The 22,340-nt window shown below is 42.5% G+C and overlaps 1 protein-coding gene across 4 annotated transcripts in view; it reads right to left on the bottom strand.

The window, feature by feature from the left end:
* The window catches only part of Fmnl2 (formin like 2), a 261,419-nt gene that overhangs the window by 98,433 nt on the left and 140,646 nt on the right, over positions 1 to 22,340 (bottom strand). For all 4 annotated transcript variants that reach the window (XM_052182485.1, XM_052182484.1, XM_052182482.1 and 1 more), the window contains exon 2: positions 7,281 to 7,364. In XM_052182485.1, the coding sequence (XP_052038445.1) occupies positions 7,281 to 7,364 (84 nt within the window). The remainder of the gene's footprint in view (positions 1 to 7,280; positions 7,365 to 22,340) is intronic.

Here is a 22,340-nt window from a genome sequence, read left to right as displayed (position 1 = left end):
AATCCTTTCAGATGTGTAGTTGGCAAAGAGCCTCTCCCATTCTATGGGGCTTCCTCTGCACTTGATCGTTTTTCTTAACTGGACAGATGGTTTTCATCTTACGAGGCCCCACTGCCAGCTGGAGGCCTTGGCACCTGAGTAAATGGAGTCCTAGCTAGTTTCTTACACCTGTACCTGACGGCACACTACCCACGTTCCCTGGCAGCTCCAGGGTCTCAGGCTTCACGTGAATGTCTTTGATCCACTTGAAGCTGTGCAGGGGAAAGACATGGGTCTGATTTCAGACTTCTACAGGTAGACATCCAATTTTCCAACCATTGTTTGTCAAAGACACTGTCTTCTCTCCAGTGTGTATTTTTGGCATTGTCAAATATCCGATGACAAACTGTCATGTTGTTTTTACAACTTTGAAACGTTTACTTACTTAAACAACAACTAGCTGTATGTAACTTCTTAGGAAAACACATTTCTAATGAATAACTACAGAATTCTGTGGAGTTCAATGTTTATTCATGTGAAAAAATTTTTTTGATATGAATTAAGCCTAAAACAAACGGGCCAACCAAATTTGGCCATCCTGGAAGAGTTAGTAGTGGCTGTTTCCAGAACATTTTTTTCTTTCTTTCTTGAGCTTTCCAATCTCGTTCTCCATGCACCTTCTCAACAGAATCAGGGCGGAGACAATGTTTCTCTCTAGCCTCTCCCAAACGGCTTCCTATGGGAACATCTGCCTGTCGACTGTGTACACAGGTTGGAAGACAGTGCTTCCCAAGTGATTAAGCTGAATGTTCAAAAGAGCTTCACATCGGACAATAATGATGTGTGACTGCCCTTGGCAACCAACAATATCCAACTTTGGTCCTTCCAAAGAAAGAACTTATTATTTATCTTGGCATCCATAGCAGGTTAAACAGTGGCCCCTAAAGTCTGTGTTCATGCTCTGAACCCAAACCTATGAATGTGATCATAATTGAGAAAAAAAAGGGGGGGCGCCAGGTGGTGGTGGTGCACGCCTGTGATCCCAGCACTCTGGAAGGCAGAGGCAGGCAGATTTCTGAGTTCGAGGCCAGCCTGTTCTACAGAGTGAGTTCCAGGACAGCCAGGGCTATACAGAGAAACCCTGTCTCAGAAAAAAACCAAATCCAACCCCTCCAAGGGGGGTGGGGGGGCAGATGTAATAAAATTAAGGATCTCAGCCTTGAGAGATGATGGTTCAGCAACTAAGAACACTAACTGCTCTTCCAGATGTCCTGAGTTCAATTCCCAGCAACTATGTGGTGGTTCACAACCATCTGTAATGAGACTTGATGCCCTCTTCTGGTGTGTCTGAAGAGAGCGACACTGTACTCATATACATAAAACAAATAAATAAATCTTAAAAAAAAAAAAATTAAGGATCTCAGTGTTAGACTATCCTAATTGGCTTGACTCCAGAATGTCCTCATATAAGACAATATAAGAAAAAAGATACAGGGGCTGAAGAGATGGCTCTTCCAGAGGTCCTGAGTTCAATTCCCAACAACCACATGGTAACTCAAAACTGTAATGGGATTCGATGCCCTCTTCTGGTGTATCTGAAGACATCTACAGTGTGCTCGGATGGATGGATAGATGAAGATACAAATGGTAAAAAGAGAAAAAGTCCACATCAAAATGGCAGCAGATGCTACATTAACACAGCCAGTAGGCAAAGAAGAACTGTGGCCACCAGAAACTGGGATTAGCCAAGAAGGCATCTCCTCTAGACACTTTGGAAGGAATAGTCTGCTCCCTGACTTCAGATTTCTGGTTTCTAAGACTTAAAATAATAAGTTTCTGTTGTTTTAAACCATCAAACCAGGTATTTTTGTAACACACAAAATGACCAAGAACATTTATACTACATTAATTTTATTACTAGTGCTACTAGGGCTGTGATTTGAATTTTTGTTTGGACATCTCTTTATCTTATTTGTTGCAGTGCTGGGGGACAGAACATAGGGTCTCTTGAATGCTAGGCAAGCACTTTGAGCCATAAACCCCCCTCCAACTTTTTCCATAGTATAAGAAAATAAAATTACAGTAATTTTGGAAATTACACATTTCAATGTAAAAGGGATAAATATCAAATCAAAGAGAGTAAATTGATAATAACATTTCACTTGGAATTATCAGGATGATCTCACAAGTTTTGGATTTATTTTCAAAGTCTAAAGACAAGCTAGGCAAAACAAAACAAAACAAAAATCTGTCTAGCACCTGCCAATCTCACATTTTTATTTATTTATTTATTTATTTATTTATTTATTTATTTATTTTTTTGGTCTACATCATACTCCCTGGAAAGGGGTGCAAGGTTCCTTAAGAAAATGGCTTAGTTTAAAGGACAAAGAACTTACAAGTGAAGCCTAAAAGATTATTTTTATACCATAAAATGATTTCTCGGGAATTAGTATGGTTGTGTTAAAAAAAACAAAAAACAAAAAACAAAAAAACAAAAAACAAAAAAAAACAAAGGAGTCTGCATGAATTTGTGTCTACCGGTCAAAGAAGTGATAATAAATTATCAAAAAGAGAATTTAGATTGACACAAAATGATGAAAATCCAAACATTCTGGGTGAGACTTCACAGGAAAAAAGAAAAACAAAGGAGACTCACCAGCTACTTTGTTGAGTTATCCATTAGACCAAATCCTTATTTAAAAAAAAAAAATGGTGATAGAGACACCCTCCCCCATCCACCCCCCAAAAAATCAGAAATTACACACGAGGGAGAAAAAAGACCCAGCTGCAAGTACTAGTTGCTAACCATGCTTGCTGACTTTTGTCAATTTGACACAAAACAGGATCATCAAGGAACAAGAATCTCAGCTGAGGAATGGCCAATAGGCACAGCCATGACTCATGAATGACAAGGGATGGCCAAGCCTCCCACAGGAAGTACCACCCCTGGCCAGCAGGGCCTGGGTTGTATAAGAAAGCAGGGCTGGAGAGACCGCTCAGCACTTAAGACCATTGGCTGCTCTTCCAGAGGACCCAGGTTCAATTCCTAGCACCCACATGGCAGCTCACCACTATCTATAGCTCAAGTTCCAATGGTTCCAACTCACTCATACAAACATGCATGCAGGCCAAACACCAAATGCACACATGCAAACAAATGAACAACAACAGGTTGAACAAGTCATGGGAAGCAAGCCAGTACAGAGAGACCTCCATGGTCTCTATTTCATTGCCTGCCTTGAGTTCCTATCCTCACTTCTCTTCATGATAGACTGTGATTAGGACATTTAAGTGAGCCAAATGAACCCTTTCCTTCCTGTTGAGAGCCAGACCGAGCCAAAGCTTTCTGAGAGGCCCTAACGATGGGACAAAAAACTTAACCTCTGTGTCCCTGCTCAGGAGCTGACTTCTGGTGCTGAGTTCAGACCCTTGAAGAAGGCGTTTTAGTTGACAATGCCATAGGAGACAGAGAATTACCTATTTGCTTTGTGCATCAGTGAGGTTACTCAGTTCATCAGGTTGTGATTTGATTGGTCATTGGCTAGCTGTGTTTTCACTTGTGTTGGAAAGGGAACACAATCTCTGTCATGGCTGATTTTTCTGATGACAGTTAAAGAATAATGGTTATTATTGCTCAAAGCCAGCAGTGGGAAGGTTATCTTTGTGCCTAATCTCCAAATCGCTTACACTTAGCAGTGCCTTTCTATAATGGAAAAGCCAGACCTAGAGATTAAGCACCGCCAAAGGTCACATATGTCAAAGGTCGCATACATAGTGTTGCTACCGCTGGTAGGGGTGGCCTGGTTTTGGAGGAGGTACAGACTCTAGTTTGTGCCCTAACCACTGTAATCTGTAAACCTGACATGCTCTTCCTTGCATCAAGATCCCTAAGTCCCCAACGTCAGCCCCGGGGAAGACACTCTTAGTCTAACAGAAAAACATGGCTGCCAAAAATCTTCCAGCATGCTCTCTCTGGAATATCTGAGGCAGTAAAGAAGTAAAGGAATAAAGCACCAGGCAGCGGTAGCCCAGGTGGATCTCTGAGTTATAAGCCAGCCTGGTCTATGAGTAAGTTCCAGGACATCCAAGGCTACTCATTGAAACCCTGTCTTGAAAACCCTAAGCTCTCACCCCATCCCCCAAAGGAATAAAGCTAGAGAGGAGCCTGGGAAGATGGAAAGGATCTGTGAGCAGGCAACTAAGGAATACTGAGAGTAAGAGAAAGAGTCTTCCCAGGGAAGAGCATGCCAGCTGCTTATCTAATACCACATGGTCAGCCCTGAAAGACATACATAGAGTAACATCCTACAGACCAAGCAGGGTGTATTTAGGAGGAGGGGGAAGGGAGAGGGAAAAGGACAGGAAGGGAGAGGGAGAGGGAAAAGAAGAGGGAGGGAGAGGGAGAGGGAGAGAGAGAGGGAGGGGAAGGGGGAGGGGAAGGGGAGGGAGAGGGAGGGAGAGGGAGAGAGAGAGGGAGGGGAAGGGGGAGGGTGAGAGGGAGAGGGAAAGGGAGAGGGAGGGAGAGGGAGAGGGAGGGAGAGAGGGAGAGGGAGGGAGGGAGGGAGGGAGAGAGAAAGAGAGAGGAGAGGGAGAGAGAGAGAGACAGAGAGGGAGAATGTGTGTGTGTATTATTGTAGTCCTTGAATAAGAATGGACTACATAGGCTCATATAATTGAATATTTAGTCATGGGGAGTAGAACTCTTTGATAGGGTTGGAAAGGTAAGATGGTGCAGCCTTGTTGGAGGCAGTGTGTCACTGGGGGAGAATTCTGAGATTTAGAAAGCCCATCCAGGCTCAGACTCTCACACTTCCTCGGTCTGCAGAACACTGTGCAGCTCTCCACAATCGCTTGTTCTCCACTTACATGCCTGCTACCATGCTGTCTGCAACGCTGAGAATGGACTAAGCCTCTGAAACGGTAAGCAAGCCCCAGTTAAATGCTTTATTTTATGAGAGCTGCCACAGTCATAGTGTCTGTTCACAGCGATAGAAGAGTGATTAAGACAGAAGTTGGTACCAGGGCCTGGGACAGTCCTGTGAGAGGCCTGACCATGCAGCTTGTTGGTGGAATGGTAACTTTGGGAGTTTGGGTTAGGAAAGCACTGTAATGCTTTAGGTCAAGTCAGTGAACAGACTCGACAGTTTTGGCCCCATGTCTCTTGCATTAGAGACAAGGATACAAGAAAGGAGTTGTGGAATCTACCTCCACAGCTAGGAAAAACTATTGAGGGCAGACATATGCTGGGAATATCTCCGCATGGAGGCCTATAGAGGCCATTATGTGCATGTGGATGTGAAAGCTGAACTATATTGGAGACCTCAGAATGTTGGAGAGGCCAGAGATGTGGGAAACCGGCAAAGAAGAAGTGCTGACCGGTGTGGAACTAGAACAGAAGAGATGTGTATTACAGGCAACAGCGCTGAAAAGAGTTAGAGAACTGAAGAGTGCTTTGCCATCAGACATGGAGATGAAGAATTTAGAGTTTGCCCGGATGGTCTAGTATTTTTTCACTGTGCTCACTTTCCTTTCTTTGAGATGGTAATGTATATCCTGCGCCATTGTATGTTGGAAGTATGTGGTAGTGATTTTTGATCTTTACAGGGACTTACAGTTAAGAGATTGCCAGATATCTCAGAAGAAGCTTTCAACTTTCTTTTTTTCTTTTTTTTTTTAAAGATTTATTTATTTATTATATGTAAGTACACTGTAGCTCTGTCTTCAGACACACCAGAAGAGGGCGTCAGATCTCATTACGGATGATTGTGAGCCACCATGTGGTCGCTGGGATTTGAATTCAGGACCTTGGGAAGAGCAGTCAGTGCTCTTAACCTCTGAGCCATCTCACCAGCCCTCAGCTTTCAATTTTCAAATACTGTGAAAGACTAGGAAAACTTTAAACGGGGGCTAAATGCATTTTGTATTATTATATGGCTACAAGTCTATGGCCACCAGGGAGTTGAATAAGGTAGCTGAATAGGAATGGCCGCATAGGCTCATATTTGAATACTTATTCACCACAGAGCAGAACTCTTGGACAGGATTAGAAGCATTAGGAGGTGTGGCCTTGGAGGAAGTGTGTCACTGGGGTGGGCTTTGAGCTTTAAAAGCTTTTAAAGACATGAAGCCCCATGTCTTTCTCTGCCTACCCAGCACCATGTCTGCCATGCCTGCCACTGCGCTCTCAGCCACAGTGATAAGAAAGTGAACCTCTAAAACTGTAAGCAATTTTCCCGTTAAATGCTTTTTTTTTAAGAGTTGCCTTGGTCATAATATTTCTTCACGGTAACAAAACAGTAACTAACTTACATATATGCATGTAACAACAATTAATGAAAAAAAAGCCATGACTTTGAAAAGGAACAAGAAGGTGATATATCGGAAATTTCAGAGTAAGAGAAGAAAGGGAAAGTGATACAATGTACAAAGGATAATCACAGACATGGTTGCTGGTAAATGTGTCAACAGACAGAAGTGTCATGCTAGGGAGGTTGTGTGTGTGTGTGTGTGTGTGTGTGTATCTGTCTGAGTCAAAAATTGGGCAGGGAAAGGTGTAGGGATCACACGAATATACTTTGATTGTTAAAGACAGAAAGGGGAAAACATTCTGGATGTAAATTAGTTAATTAATTAAAATATAATATTAACACTCAATTAAAAATTAGGGAAAACAGAAGAGTTATTTCTGGGCATTATGCCAAACCTGGTAGGGGAGGAGCCTGTTCTTTTGAAATGCAGAGCCTACACTTTGGATTTCCTATGCCGAGGGCCCAGAGAATGATACTTATGACACAGACCATGGAGTAAAATTTAAATATAAAAAGAAAGACAAGAAAAAAAAGCATTTACTTCTTATTTTATATCCCTCAGAAGTGTATGAATTTGTCATAATGAGTTAAAAACAAAATAATAACAGCTTAGAACTAGTTAAAGGTATGTGTAATGTTATGGGCTACCCATGTTTCTTTATAAACAATTTACCTTCTCACATGATGATATGCCAGTTTTCAGGAAGGCTAATCAAACCATAAGATCTATACCACCTATGCAGCATAGGCTGCTACACAAGATAGATAACTTCATTTTGCATTGTCCACTCAACCTGCTTTCCCATGAAATATTTCAAATAATGAAAAAACTGAAGTGGTAATTTTCTACCTTTCTTCTGTTGATAAGAAACCCAGAAGCCAAAGATCAGAATGGAGAAATCTATGCATCTCCCATGGTAAGCTCAGCTCACACAGGAACAACGTCATATTTCCTCTTTGCTTCCTCCAACGAAAATGGCTATTTCTTACCTGATCGCAGATCAGCTCCCATTTTTTCTCATTGTCATACTGCCGCAGTAGCCTGGCTTTGTCAGGAGGTAGGTTCATAGCATTCTGTGAAAATAAAAAGTAAAGATCTGTTACGTACCACAGTACGTCACAGGTATAGAAAAAAACCACCAAGGTCCTTCCATGACAGCATTTCAATGCCTAGCGAATGATTCAGTCAGGGCACCTGCAGAAGTCATTCCCACATCCCTCTGAGGTGCGTTTATATGTGAGGGAAACACTCACTCCCACGCTCGCTCGGGAGATGAAAGGAAGGAACAGCTTGCTTTAAAACAATCAGACAAGCACGCCAGCACAGTGGCTTGGTCCACTCCCTTCATGGCAGCCTCCCCTTACAACTAATAAAGAGGTCACAAGTGGCTTTTCAGAAAGACACCAAAAGAAGGCTCAAAGGCCAGAATCACTGGAAAAAAAAGTGTCAGGTTTGCATCAGATGATAGGTAGGGATGCATTCTACATAACAGGCGTAGCAACTTGAGTTCATCTGCAGATCCCACATGAAAGTGAGGGAGAACAAAATAAAAGACAGACAGATAGATAGACAGACAGACAGACAGACAGACAGACAGACAGACAAGTAGATAGATGATAGATAGACAGATGATAGATAGATGATAGATAGATAGATAGATAGACAGACAAGTAGATAGATGATAGATAGATAGATAGATAGATAGACAGACAGACAAGTAGATAGATGATAGATGATAGATAGATAGATAGATAGATAGACAGACAGACAAGTAGATAGATGATAGATAGATAGATAGATAGATAGATGATAGATGATAGGTAGATATATGATAGAATGATTGATTGATAGATAGATAGATAGATAGATAGATAGATAGATAGATAGATAGATAGATCGATCAAGATAACTGCCTTCTGAGTCCTCTTTGAAAACATGGCCTGCCCTCTGGCTTGCTAACATCAGCCAATCAATTCAACCCTTAACTGCTTGCATATGAGGTTGAGCAGGCAGCAGGGAATAGACACCAAAGTCAACAGATATTTAGACATCAGCATCACACAAACCCCTGATGCCATGAGGACACACATTCTGCAGAGCTGAGCATGAACTTGCCTGACTATAGGCGTGTGTATGATGCTGATGTTCCAAATAACCAATCTTACATATTACCAAGATCCTTAGCAATGGGAGTTGGTAGCAAAATCTGAGAGCCCAGAAGAAATCTGTCTGTGTCCTCTCTAAAGGCCCTGTGTTCTAAACATCTGAACTAAGTACTCACTTAAGGTGTTACGTCTCTTCATCACCCTGACCCATTAGTGTCATTCCTACTTGTGATGGTTTGCATATGCTCGTCCCAGGGAGTGGCACTATAGAAGCTGTGGCCTTGTTAGAGGAAGTCTGTCACTGTGGGGGTGGGCTTGGAGACCTTCCTCCTAGCTGCCTGAGGATACCCAGTCTGTTCCTGGCTTTCTACAGATGAAGATGTAGAACTCTCAGCTCCTTCTCCTGCACCATGCTTGCCTGGATGCTGCCGTGCTTCCGCCTTGATAACAAAGGACTGAACCTCTAAACCTGTAAGCCAGTCCCAATTAAATGTTGTCAATTATAAGACTTGCCTTGGTCATGGTGTCTGTTCATAGCGGTAAAACCCTAAGACATTACTGAAGCAGTGCAGGTCCTTGTCTAGGCCAATATTTGAGACAGATCAGACAGGTCTTGACCTGTCAACGCTCAGACCCCAGACCCTCTAAAGGCCTTGGCTTATGGGCTTACAACTGGACTGTGCTTCCTGGCCTGGGTTTTCATGATGAAGAAGAGTGGGCACACTGACTTAATGTCAGGGAGTCACCATGTGATGAACTGATAGGTTTAACCCAAGCATCTCCCTAAACTCAGCCTGCCATTCATATTAATATTCCTTAAATATACCAACCATCTATTTAAATAGAAGCCATCAGATTTTCAGACTATTCAGTGACTTCAGGATTTTAAAGGGCTAATCTCTTTTAAGGTTCTAATCACTTCTATGCTGACAATGTACTTAGAACTGTAGACTCCAAAGTTTTAAGTAGATCTACTACAACTTCTTAAATATTGAAATACATAAAGTGGGGGAAACAGTTTCATGTGACCCAGCTCCTTGGAACAGCTACTTAAAATAGAAAGAAAAAGTATCTAAGTAAGTCTGTTCAGTTAAAAAAAAAAAAAAAAGTTAAGCAACCAACTTTGAGATATGGCAAAGAATCCATGTGTATCTTTCTTTGGGGGAGGGGCACGGGGTTAAATAAACAGATCTCCATTGCTTATTTGTGCCCTGAAGATGAATGTTTTCCTCCTAAACTGGTTCATGACCCTCAGAGTAGTACCCCTGGGTATCATTATATGCAGTACAAGATTGCAAGATAAGTTAAATAAGTTTTCCCCTCAAGTCCTTATTAATCTCCAGAGATAGGAAAGAATTTTTTAAATGCCTGAAATACAGTGTCCAAAGCAGTGTATTAAGCATGAGGCATGTCTAATCTCAGTCTTCCAGACATAAGCACATGAGGTTGATATGATTTTCCCCAGTTATATGGAGAAACAAGCCTGGGTGAACTTGCTTAACTTGCTTAAGGCCACACAGCCTCATTGGTAACAAGCCCTGTTACATTCCCAGGATACATTCTAACGGCGCCATCAAGTTCATTTTGCAGAAAAATAAAATGTCAAATTACTTAAAGCTCTATGCTAATTCTCTCTTAAGCACTCATGCAAGTAGTTAGCAATGACAATTGAAGGGTCTTGTTGGTTTGAAAAAAACGGTTTAAGATGCTCCTTCCACACTTTTATTTTGATTAAACAGCCTGTGTCTGATGAGTGGTTTTGAAGCATTCTCTCTGTACAAATACTATGTAACGTGGTGGGTGGCACTAAAAAGTCTTGTATTATAATGCAAAGACAAAAGCTTTTCTAACTCCGGCAATACTTCACAGAGGTTGTCAAAAGGAAGCCTGTATTGGGTGAGGATACAGACCCTGGGTAAAGGGGATGATAACGGAGATTTCAACGTGAGCCGAGGTCAAACAAATAATGTGTGGTTGGAAAGCTGCTGAGCAGAACAAATGAAAGGGAGGCTGTGAGACGGGTGTGTGGCGCAGTCAAAGCGCTCAGAGTAGCCAGGGGTCCACAAAGAGACTAAGATGGGAGGAAAACGGAAAAAGACGGCGAGTCAGAGGCATACCGTGAGCAGAAATGCCACTCAAGGTCAATAACTGTACTTAAATGCAAAGTGCAACACGAAGCCTACAAAGGCCTACTTGTGTGTCTGTGTGCATGCATGTAGTGCCCACGGAAACCAGAAAAGAGCATCAGATGCCCTAAGACTGGAGTTAGTCTCCACGTGGTTACTGGGAATGGAACCTGGGACTTCCGGAAGAGCAGCGAGTGCTCTTAACTGCTTGCTGCGCGACCTCTCCAACCAACCCCTCAAACACTTGAAAACAAGAAATGATATGAGCAAGTAGTTTTCTAAAGTCGCTGTCATTACGACATACAGAATGATGAAGTGTAGCAAACACAGAAGCAGGGAGGCCAAGGAGGAGGCTGGGGGCGGGGACGGGGACGGGGTGTGGGTGGGGGCAGCAGCAGCAGCAGCAACAGCAGCACACAAGAGTAAGGATTATCACCAAAGGAACAAACGTGTGCTGAGGGAGCCGAGGCGCTGAGCTCATCTAGTAAAGGACTCGCTGTATACAAATTCAGATCTCCAGAACCCAGGTCAAAATCACGTGGGTGGGGACACGGAGAGGAGAGAAAGGGAACAAGCTGGCTAGCTAGATTAGCCAACATCAAGTTCCAAGTTTAAAGAGATGCTATCTCAGTACTTAAGATGGAAAGCAATAAAAAAAGATACCCAGTGTCGACCTTAACATCCACAGGCACTGTGTGATGTGTGCTCACGCCCACTCGAAAATAAAGACACAGATACACACACACACACACACACACACACACACGTGGGTAAAAGAGGAATGAGGTTACGAGAAAAGTTCTATGAAACCTAACCGGGTAAACGTAAGGACTGGGAGGATATCAAGAGGCAGTGCCTTAACTCTCGTATAAGCCACGCCGTAGGAGGGAAGAACACACACAGAAGGCAAGTCTGTGTAGACAAAGTGACAAAAGATTCAGCGCTCTAACACCCCTGCCTAGATCTGAGAACTTATGGGAAAAATCAAGAGAACAATCAAAGAAGATGACCTGAGCTTCAAGGTTGGAGACCAGGTCTGCCTTGCCCTGAATAAAAAGTCTCATAACTACTCTCAGTTCAAGAATAGGTCTTGTCAGGAGTGGCATCTCCACAACACAGTTAAATTACTGGGGAAGTAATATAATTGTAATTTCAAAAAATACATAAGAACTAACTTAAAAAATTAAACCTATACTTGCTAATCATTCGTCAAGCATCTAAATTACCAGCCTCTCTCCGTCAGTCCTCTGAGATGCTCAGGCACAAAATATAGCTGAGTATCCCCAGGGGATTTCATTTAGAATCAGACATTCCATAGAAACTCATAATAGCTGCTGTAAAATTTCTTTACAATGAACTCTTCCTGTCTTACTGTACAGGAGAGGACACTAGGGTTCACCCTAAATATTGGTGCAGGTAACTCATAAAAATATTGTGTCTATCCCCATATTCCTTTGATATACATGCAAGCTTACCACTCTTTGATTTGCTGGATGCATACATTAATGTTTAGGTTTCCCAGCAGTGATAGCTCTGCCTCACCCAGGTGTATTGACACCTGAGGCATGGATCTCTAATTTCCTTCTCTTATCCATCAGCTCCTCCAGAAATTACTGAGCTCTAACTTGGTGTGGTGCAGAAGAATATCTGCACCACCAGCGTCTGAATGAATTGACTCATGAGGCTGCTACCTGCAAATGCCTGCCAACAGCCCACTGAAGAGATACTCTATCTGTGTTGAAAAAAGCGCAGTGACTGTTAATTACCCCAGGTCTATACTCTATGAGTTGCTGGCTACAATTAATTCATCATTAAGAGTGTTCTTTCTGCAAGGAACATCCTCTCCTTCCACGCTGGCTAATCAGTTTAGATACTGCTCATCATTAGAACCACTGCCTAGCTACTTTTATAAGAAGACATCCGGCTTGAATTCTGACAGCAATACATCCATGGCATTTGATAATTTTTCTTTTTCTGTTAATGACCAATGCACAGTACAGCAGCCACTACACTTTCGGGAGGTTGTAGAATAAATCAATGAGGAGACGCAGCCACTCTCTCCGTCCGAAGTATCTTCACTGATTTAGAGTTTTGTTTTGCACTGTAAGTAGCCACACTAAAAAGCACTTCACAGATCTCATAAAACACCAACCAATGGTGTGTTTTACTTATTACTTTTCAGATAACAGTTCACTGGAAATAGTCTACAATTTTATTATTTTCCAGGAAATAAAATGAATATTAAGCATTCTTTCACTATATATAATCCACATGAACTCTTGTCTTGTGGCCAGTACGTTCACACTGTTATCAACTACTATAATTAATCTACCCAAGGAGCAGTTATACTTCCGGCCTCCATTCTAGCATTAAGTACTTTCCTTATTAAAACCATTTCAAAACAAACATAGAGAGCCATGGCATATTCATAATTCTGAATATTTTATAAAGACATTAATAATGGCTACAGAGCATCTATCAAAGCTATATATTTGAAGCTATAGTTGCTGATTAATATTGCATGTAACAGAGTGGAATGAAGGTACTCAGTTCATTTAAAAACAAGTCAACTCATGTTGGACAATACAGGATTTTCTGATCCCACTCTCGCCCCAGGTACTTGGTAAACATGGGTTTATGACCATGACGTTGATGGCGGTAATGGGGTGGCAATGACACAGAGTTGCAGAGAAAGTAAGCCAGGTGATGAGGCATCCAAAATAGTGTAAAGCGCATGGGAACCACACCAGACCTCATTCATGCTGTCGGTACTTTAGCCAAGTGCAAAGGTACGGGAGGAGATGAGACCCAGGGCACATAAACCAGAGGGGAATAGACAGGGAGTTTAAGATTAGTTAGTGTGCACTCCAATTGCAAAATTCACAAGTTACACCAGAGCAGAGACAAGTGGCGGCAGAGCAAATGAATCCCCAGGAAAAGGAAGCCTCCTAGAAGTGCTCAGAACACAGCGGCTGCCCCATCTCTCCCCTTTATTCTGTCTACCTTGTTAGGTTCTCCTGCACATTACTGGGAGATCGGAGCATCAATCCTCTGGTGCTCACAAGAGTACTGTGATGGATGAACAGCAGGGGATTGGCTGCTAGCTCAGAAACTCTGCTGCTTAACTACCTGACATCCTTAATTGTTAGGGAGCTAACCTAGAGGACAGTGCTAAGATAGTCAGCTTGCTTCCTGGCATATGACTCAGGCAGGCAGCCCGCCAAATGGTTCCCCTGAGGGAACCACTGTGGCCAGTCGTCTTTCATTATCACTGTTACTTTATTTAATCATTGAAGGTATTGATGTCATTCCAGGGAGCCAGAGAAGCCCATGGGAGTGTAAGTAAGTCTCCCTCTAATCTGGTTCCATCTATAAAATAAAACCTGACCGGAAGGAAGCTTGTCCTTCATAGGGAACAAGACACACCTTTGACCTCCCATTACAATCTTAGATACAATCTGTTTTCTTTGAAAGCCTGCGTTCAGCAAGCACTGAATGAAATATGTATCCATTCACAAGTCCAGGCCCAAGCTGGGTTTGAAGCTTTTATACCCGAATCCATCCTTTTGGGAAGATGAGGCAGGAGATCAGTATGAGTGATGGTTAGCCTAAGCTACTTTAGGGAGTTCTAGACCAACCTGGGCTACAGAGTGAGGTCCTGTCTCAAATAAAACAAACTGTACAAAGCTAGAAAGACAAGCCTGTGGCCTGTGGCCTAGTCCTAGCCGGACCATCCTTTTCAGGTGACCAGAGGCACTCATGGGGCCCACGTAAATGCTTGACACTAGCTGATGGAGAGATGAGCTTTGATGCAGGACCTGGTGTGCAGATGTCAACTGTGCTGACAAAAATGAATAATGCACAGGGAACTATGGGTGAAACCAAATGGGAGAGCTGGTCTCCACAGAATGATACTGCTGGCATGGCTGCCGCTGAGGGCACGGTCCCCTCACACTGGCTCCTTGTACCTCACTCCACCAACTCAGGTGAGTCGATGCCCGAAAGATGCCAAAACCACACAACCCTACTCTGGCTATAATCCCACTGAAATATAGATTGCTGTCATAGTCAGGCTCGTGATGTCTGGTGCTTTGCCATGCTCTGGAGTTCACACAACCCTCCATCTCAAGTCTGCAAACGGTTGTGCCAGAACTGTCTGCATGCACGCATTCACACAAGGCCACACGAGAGATGCACGAAATGCCTTCACGGGCAGCCTTTGGACAAGGGGGGGGGGGGGCGCTAGACATTCACAGGCACTTTGCTTATGGACACAGATCAAATTTAGGAAGTAGAAGTAGGAAGATCAGGAATTCAAGGCCAGCCTCAGCCACCCAGTAAGTTTAAAAACACAAATCCTGAATCAAAATCCAGACAAAGGCTTGTTTTTTTTTTTACATAATATAAACTTCCTATGCCACAAAATTATGTTGTAAAAATATCTTGATAACTGAATAATAAGTTCAAAGTATAAAACAAACTCCCTCTCTCACCTGATAATCTACAGCAGTGTATTCTCACCTCTTCCTTCCCCTAAAATCCTGGCCCAGCTCCACCCGGCCCTGCCCCGCCCTGCCCTCAACACTCCAGCCTCCCTTTTTTGGAAGCTTAGGATCCTTGGTCTCCATGTCTTTGCAGAGTCAGGGCTTCCCTCATACTTTCACACCTCATTACAAAGATAACCATGGGGGGAAAAACAATTTAAGACGATAGTCAAGGAAGGGCATGGATTATGACACGAATGAACAATTATGCTTTTGTCTTAAAAAAATAAGTATATCTGCACCATCAAGGCAAATAATTAAAGCCTCAACAGTGTTAGAGGCTGGAACACTGATCCCCCCAATACTTCCTGACCCTGAGCCTAAGAACTAGGGAGGATGTGTCTATTAGTGTTTGACTGCAGATGTGATGTCCCAGCAGTGAAGGCTCACACTGCTCTGCAAGTGGTCTCAAGTTCAGTTCCCAGCACTCCCACCAGGAGGCTCAAGACCACCCCAACTGCAGCTCCAGGAGATACAACTCACATGTGCTGGCCCATACACAGACGCTCAATCTTATAATGCTGAGGTCCTCACAGAGTCCTTGAACAGGACCAACATAATCATGACCATCTACGAAAGTAGTGAAGAACTTTTCTTAGAGGTACCAGGAAGATTTGGATAGATTGGGATACTTACTCCTACATTACCATTAATGCAAAAAGGCATACCCAGTAGGAAAAACAATGTGCTCATTGTTCAAAAAGTACCCACAGCCAAAGAGAGGGGCACATGCCTGTCACTCTAGCACTTAGGAGGCTGAAGCAGGCTGATTGTGAGTTTGAGGCCATCCTGGAATATATAGTAGTATCTGTCCCAACAACACAAAAGGTATATACAGACTTAATGAATGACCTCACAATTCCACCCTAGATACACACACACACACACACACACACACACACACACACTCACACACACACCATTTCAACAGATAATTAATATTTGTAAAAATATATAACTAAAACAACACTAATATTTATAACTGTAATATTCACCATAAACAAAGGATAAAACAACCCAAAAATCCAAAAGCAGATGAGTGGATAATAAAATACGTATATACATGCAAAAGAATATTATTGGTCATAAATTACATCAGATTCTGTAATGGAATCTGATTCCCTCTTCTAGTGTGCATGTAAATGGAACATGCCTTTATACAAAATAAATAAATAAAAAAAATACATCCACACGGTGTCTAAAGAGTGCCTTTATTTACTTTATTTATTTACTTATTTTCATGTTTATTTATTCATTTATGAAGTGTTGTGACAGGACAAGGTCCACCACCTTGTATTCTTGTTGAGGCCATTTATGTTTGACTAGAATTTGATGGCCATGATGAGAATCCCAAGGAAAGTTACCCAACTCTGTTCTAGGAACCTGAGGTCAAGGTGCCCCAGCTAACATATCTTGGCCTCTGTTAAAGGGTTTCCTTGTACACAGCTCCTCCTGCCACTGCAGAGCAGAATGCTAGGATGTGGGGTTTGCCTTTAAGACCCTGACTCTAATAGCTCTGTGCTCCACCTCCAGCTGGCTGCAAGAGAGACTTCCAGTCAGCTACACTCTGTGTTTGAGTGGCTCTTCTCCAGGGGACACTCTGTAAAAGCTTAACTCCATAGAATGTCATAAAAACAGAAGAATGTGTCCACACTCCAGACAGAGGCAGGTGGATCTCTGTGAGGCAAACTGGTCTACAAAGGAAATTCTGGGCCTGACAGTGGGCAGATCACTTCAGGCAGTGCCACCTAGACGGAATGTATTTTCTCTTCTGTTTAACCTGACCAGGACCCCAATGCTGAGAAAGATTGGACCACTCTGCCAGGCCCTTCTTAGAAGGATTTAAAGGCAGCTTCGAGTCTGTCTAAGGTAAAAGAGGAAATACAGTAACTGTGATTCTAAACAAAAAAAGGAAAAACAAAAAACCTGACAGTAATGGCAGAGTTCAGGGAGACTGATAAAGAGATCCTACAGGATCCCATAATGCAATAGGTCCAGGAGAGGCGCCAGTCAACTTTAAGTGGTGGACTTGGCTGTATTCGGGAAGAAGGAAAAAAAAAAAAAAAACATGCACATGGGATCTGAAAAGGAGTATGTGCATATAACGTGTGTGTGTGTGTGTGTGTGTGTGTGTGTGTGTGTGTGTGTGTTAAGGGGGGCAGGGCAGGGCGGGGGAGAAGGAGGGTGTTAGTCCTCACTATGAGTCCCCTGCATGCTCAGCTGGGTAATGCACAATATGGGGTGTGGGGTGGGGTGTGGGAGCACCACACAACTCCAGTAGCTGAACTCAGTCCATGCACTCAATGTGTTCTAGAGGCAAAGACTCTTCATTTTCCTACAAAGCAGTATTATGCTTCCCCAAGAGAGCTGTAAGTAGCTAGTGGCCATGAAATCTTTAACATTCTGTAACACCCCAACTCTTCTCACGCAAAAGAAAAGCCTCATACACACCAATCTACCCTAATTCGAACGACTCCAACATCCAGCAACCAAATGATGAATACCAAGGATTAGTCAAGTGTGCCGATCTGGTCCTCTTCAAAGGAGAAATTCAACCCCGGGTGCAAATGAACCACAGTTTGATGTTAGGCACTAATGACCAGCAACAAAACCAAGGGATTTTTCAAACTCCGACTCCCCTTCTGAGCAAGGCTTTACAAACAGATGCTGCCACCCTGTCCTGCTCTCAGGGTCTGCTGGCCTGCTGCTGTCACTCTGTCGTTCCTGAGGAAGCCAGCCACCGACAAGCAGCCCATTCACCCCCTCTCTCCTCTATGCATATATTTATACATGGTAGGCACAATATGTCCTCTGTTATTTCTCGTGGTTGGGCAATGGGGACATTATTTGATAGTGAGGTGCCACACATACCATGCATGGTTTCTAAGTAAATAGGACTTATTGAAGTTTGTCCACCCAAAGCCTGCTATCATATCTTCATCTTGCTTTAATGACTAGAGAACCCTAAGATGTTAGAATACTTTCTGGTTATAACGATAGCAATGAAGTAAAACAACAAATTTGATACTTGGTTGGAATCATTTACATCGTGATTCAGATCCCAATTACTTGTGATACATTATAAAAGCAACAGCTGAGTTTCAATGGTGTCATCTAGAAATGATAACAAGAAACACAAATAAAACAAACGAAACTCCTATGAGGGTCACTGGGAAACACAGGAAAGTACTTCCCATGGCAGTCATGGGTGGGTCCAGGTGGACAGACTTCAGGAGAGGCTATGGCAGAAAATGAAGGTTCTGTGCAGATCACAACATCAAATAGAACAGGCAAACATGTGTATACACGCATGCATGCATGTACACACACACACAAACACACACACACACACAGACTGCCTGGCATGGACGCATCATATTTGTAATACATAATGTAATAGGATAGCTACCAACCATGTTGACTCGTAAATAACCTTTTTAACATCAGTTCTCTCATCTGCATAATAAGGATGCTACTTACTATAAAGGAATTCTTTGACAATTAAAAACTAAATGAATATGATTACATGAACAGTGTTTCATGGAGTTGACTCGCTATTAACTAGGCAATACTGAGTAATGGAACACAGAATACAGCACAGCCAAATTAAAGGAGGGAGGAGGGGAGAACTGAGCCTTGGTCTTTAACACAGTGCCCTGGAGAGCATCTCTGATGTAACAAAATGGCGGCATCATGATTCCAAAACTGAGTGCTAAGGACCCTACTGCACTACAGTGATGAAAACTTCTGGGATGGTTTTTAAGGTTTGAAGGAAGAAATGGTAAGGAAAGTCTGATTCCATGGGAACTCGTAGCCTGTCACTTTTGCAGCATTATGCAACTGCAAATAGAAGGCAGGTAACAGAAAAAGTGAGACTCATGGAGGAGCTGAGGGCATCATTACGATCTGAATTGAAGGCTGAAGCTGCTCTGGGCTGTGCCCAGCAGGCGCACCTCTCATAGACAATCACAATTCTTTTTAAAGGAGTGGTTGTCAACTTTCCTAATGCAGCCTTTTAATATAGTTCCTCATGTTGTGAGCAACTACAGCCTCAACCATAAAACCATGTTTATTGCTATTTCATAACAATTTTTGCAACCGTTATGAATTGCATTGTAAATATCTGATATGCAAGCCCTATGAAAAAGCTGTTTGACCCCCAAAGGTTAAGAGTCACTGTTTTAAAGAATAAAAGGTCTTTTTCTCATAGTTTATATGTGGTTTGGTTTTTTTTCCCAAATGGCCACTAGGTTATTAGGACATGTCACAACAAAACAAACAAGCTCCCTTAAATAAATACTTACTGCTCAGACATAGTATTTAGAGCAAGTGAAACAATTAGGTTGTGCTTTCTGCCTAGAGAAACTACAAGAAAATTATTTTGATATTAAAGGTCCCGTGACCTGAAGAGGTTTGAGACACCAGCCTAGATGAAAACCACCATCCTGTTCTCTACCACGCTCTGTACTACTGTCTCCTAAAAGTATTCTAAAATAAAGTTGCATAGTTTAACTGTTACAGTTTCTTCCGCTGTCATATAAGAGAAATTATCTTAAGGTCTTAGATGAAGCCAGTCTAAGAAAAATGGCCAGCACATTTTTTTCAACTAGATAAATAAAATTTATCCAAAATATGAGATTCCCCACCCCACCCCAGCCCTGGAGAGTTTCTGTGGAATTAACACATTACACAGTTCTCAGCAATAATTTGCCTTTGTATATGAAGTTCCAATTGAGACTCATTTTATACTATACAGACAGAGCAGAGATGAGCTTCTCTGGGCCACAATAGATGAAGAACTATCTTCTGTCACACATTACACTGTTCCAAATCATTTGTCAGAACTGAGAGCTGACTGTCCTGGCACAGTATTAACCCTGACTCACTTATACTCACTGGTACCCAACCTGAGGGATTAAGGACACATCCACCCTAACTTACATGTTCACACAACCAACAAAGGATCATCTGTTTGGAGCTGGCACGAAGACAGGTGTAAAATGAGGGTCACTTTTCAAAGCTCAAGATCAACCCTTGACACAATTGGAGCCAAGGGACCACTAACATGTTTCTATCCCTTTGGTTTGTCCTGTGCCGTCTGTCCACTAGGTGGATGACGAATCACATGTGAGATGTCTACACTACTCATGAGTCAAGCTGGACAACTTAGAGACACACCTAAACTGCAATGACCAGCCAAGTAAGAGTTCCAAACTCTCATTTGTTCATACATCACTTTTAACTATCTACAAACGGAACATTTCCCGGATTCTGTCCATTCTAGTCATCCTCATCATCTTTCTTCATACAGCAGTAATCCTATTCACCAGCACTGAAAATTTTCTGATTTTCACGCTGACATTCTGCTATTCCTTTCTCTAGAGGCGGAAGATGTGAACTACATTTTCCACACGAATTCTCTCCTGTTTAATGAGAGGGGTGGGGGTGTTTAAAACAAAACAATCTTTTATTAAGGGGGTGTTGATTTTATTTAGTTCAATACAGATTCCTAAATAAGCATTATGAGGGTGTGGTGGCACATGCCTTTAATCCCAGGACTCCAGGCAGATCCATTTGAGTTCACAGCCACTCTGGTCTACATAAAGTTGCAGGTCAAACAGAGCTACGTACTCTAAGTCTGTCTCAATTAGGGAGAAAAAAAAACCATAATTTGTTCCGCTTTTCTATAACACAGGCAGGACAGAAATACAACAAAACTCAGTAACAGATGAAAGTATTATGTAATGTCCCTCTGACTCAGGTTCTAAAGAACAGTGCTTCAAATGTGATGGTATTTCAAGACCATTAACCATTTTCACCCTTGCTTTCTCCCTATTGTATTCTAATCCCAGGGTCACTGAGGAAAGAGGGACACTCTATGTATGGCAAAGCACCCTGTCTGGCACATTAGAATAGATCCAATTATCAGTGGCTCTGTGCACTGTGAGGATTTCCCATGAGCAATTTCCACTGAGTCCTCTGAGGACAAAATCGTCATTCCTGTATCTGAATAGGGAAGAGTCAAATAAGCAACTACTTTAAATAAAACCCTCACTACTGCCACCTTGCCCTACACACAAATAATGCAATAATTTATCTCCATCAGAAAAACTCCACAGCCCAGTGACGTGTATGTGTGTGTGTGTGTGTGTGTGTGTGTGTAGGGCAATGAAAACTACTCTCCCCCCCATGCTACAATACAGTCTGTTACTAGTTGCCAACTATAATGCATAAAACAAAAGCGAAGTAGAGCACATTTAAAGTATCACATCACTTAAGTGTCTAAAGCCTAAGAGTATGTAAAAGTATGACAGAGACTAAATGTATGTAGTATTCATTCCCAAGACAGACTCATAGGTCTCCTTTTGTAGGAACAAGGTGCAAGTACTCTCAGAATTTGAAGAAAAGATCTAGAAAGCAGCAGACTCTCTTACTGGCTAATGCCGGGAACAAACACTCCTAAACTCCCCCTTAACCCAGGACAGCCTGGGGGATTTTGATTCTCAAAGCCTCTGTTACATCATCGAAATCAAGACAAACTTAAGAACTGGATGGGAGCTTGGTTCTCCTCGCCAGAGCCAATCCCACTAGCAGTAACAGTTGATAAAGAATCAAACCTTTAGCCTCCAAGCCATGTCTTTTAGAAAACTCAGAAATGTCTTTCCTGAGTTATCTTACAAGAGGATCACTCTTCAGTGGAGGGAAAAGCTGACCCCACTATAGAGTCATTTGTACCTAATACATCAAATGTCAACAATATAGTGAGGACAAAGTCTCAGGAAAGGACAATCCTTAATGCAAGGTAGGGGCACTAAGCTCCATTTCCTAGCTGTGGACCTGCATGTGGTTTGATTACACACTAGCGTAAGTTGTTTCTAATTGCACATAAAGCACTTAAAAATACAAAATGTCTTTAGAACTGTAGAAGATTTCATATACAAATCCCAATTTTGATCTGATCAGGCAAACCTGGAAGCCTCAGCCCGCCAGCCTGCCTGCCTGCCAGCACGGGCCGAAGCCGAATGGCGCCTGACTCGGAATTTTTTCTCCGGCTTGCCAAGACCCCACTAATCCCTTTTGTCCCAAATCCAAACACATTTTGCTAGTTTAAAGGATTCCCTTTACCCTTGTAGACCTCTGAATTTTGATCACCATTTTAGGACACTGTTAGGATCCTGTCCTGTGCCACAGAATAGGGATGCATACGAAGGAGTTTGAAAAGACAACAGAGTGCTTTCTTGGTGGCCCAGAAATCCCCACTGAGTCTTATCATG

The sequence above is a fragment of the Apodemus sylvaticus genome, chromosome 5 (genome assembly GCF_947179515.1).
Source record: "Apodemus sylvaticus chromosome 5, mApoSyl1.1, whole genome shotgun sequence".
In the NCBI taxonomy this organism is placed as follows: Eukaryota; Metazoa; Chordata; class Mammalia; order Rodentia; family Muridae; genus Apodemus; species Apodemus sylvaticus.
Note: the sequence above shows the minus strand (reverse complement) of the source record. Positions and strands in the feature narration are given on the sequence as shown.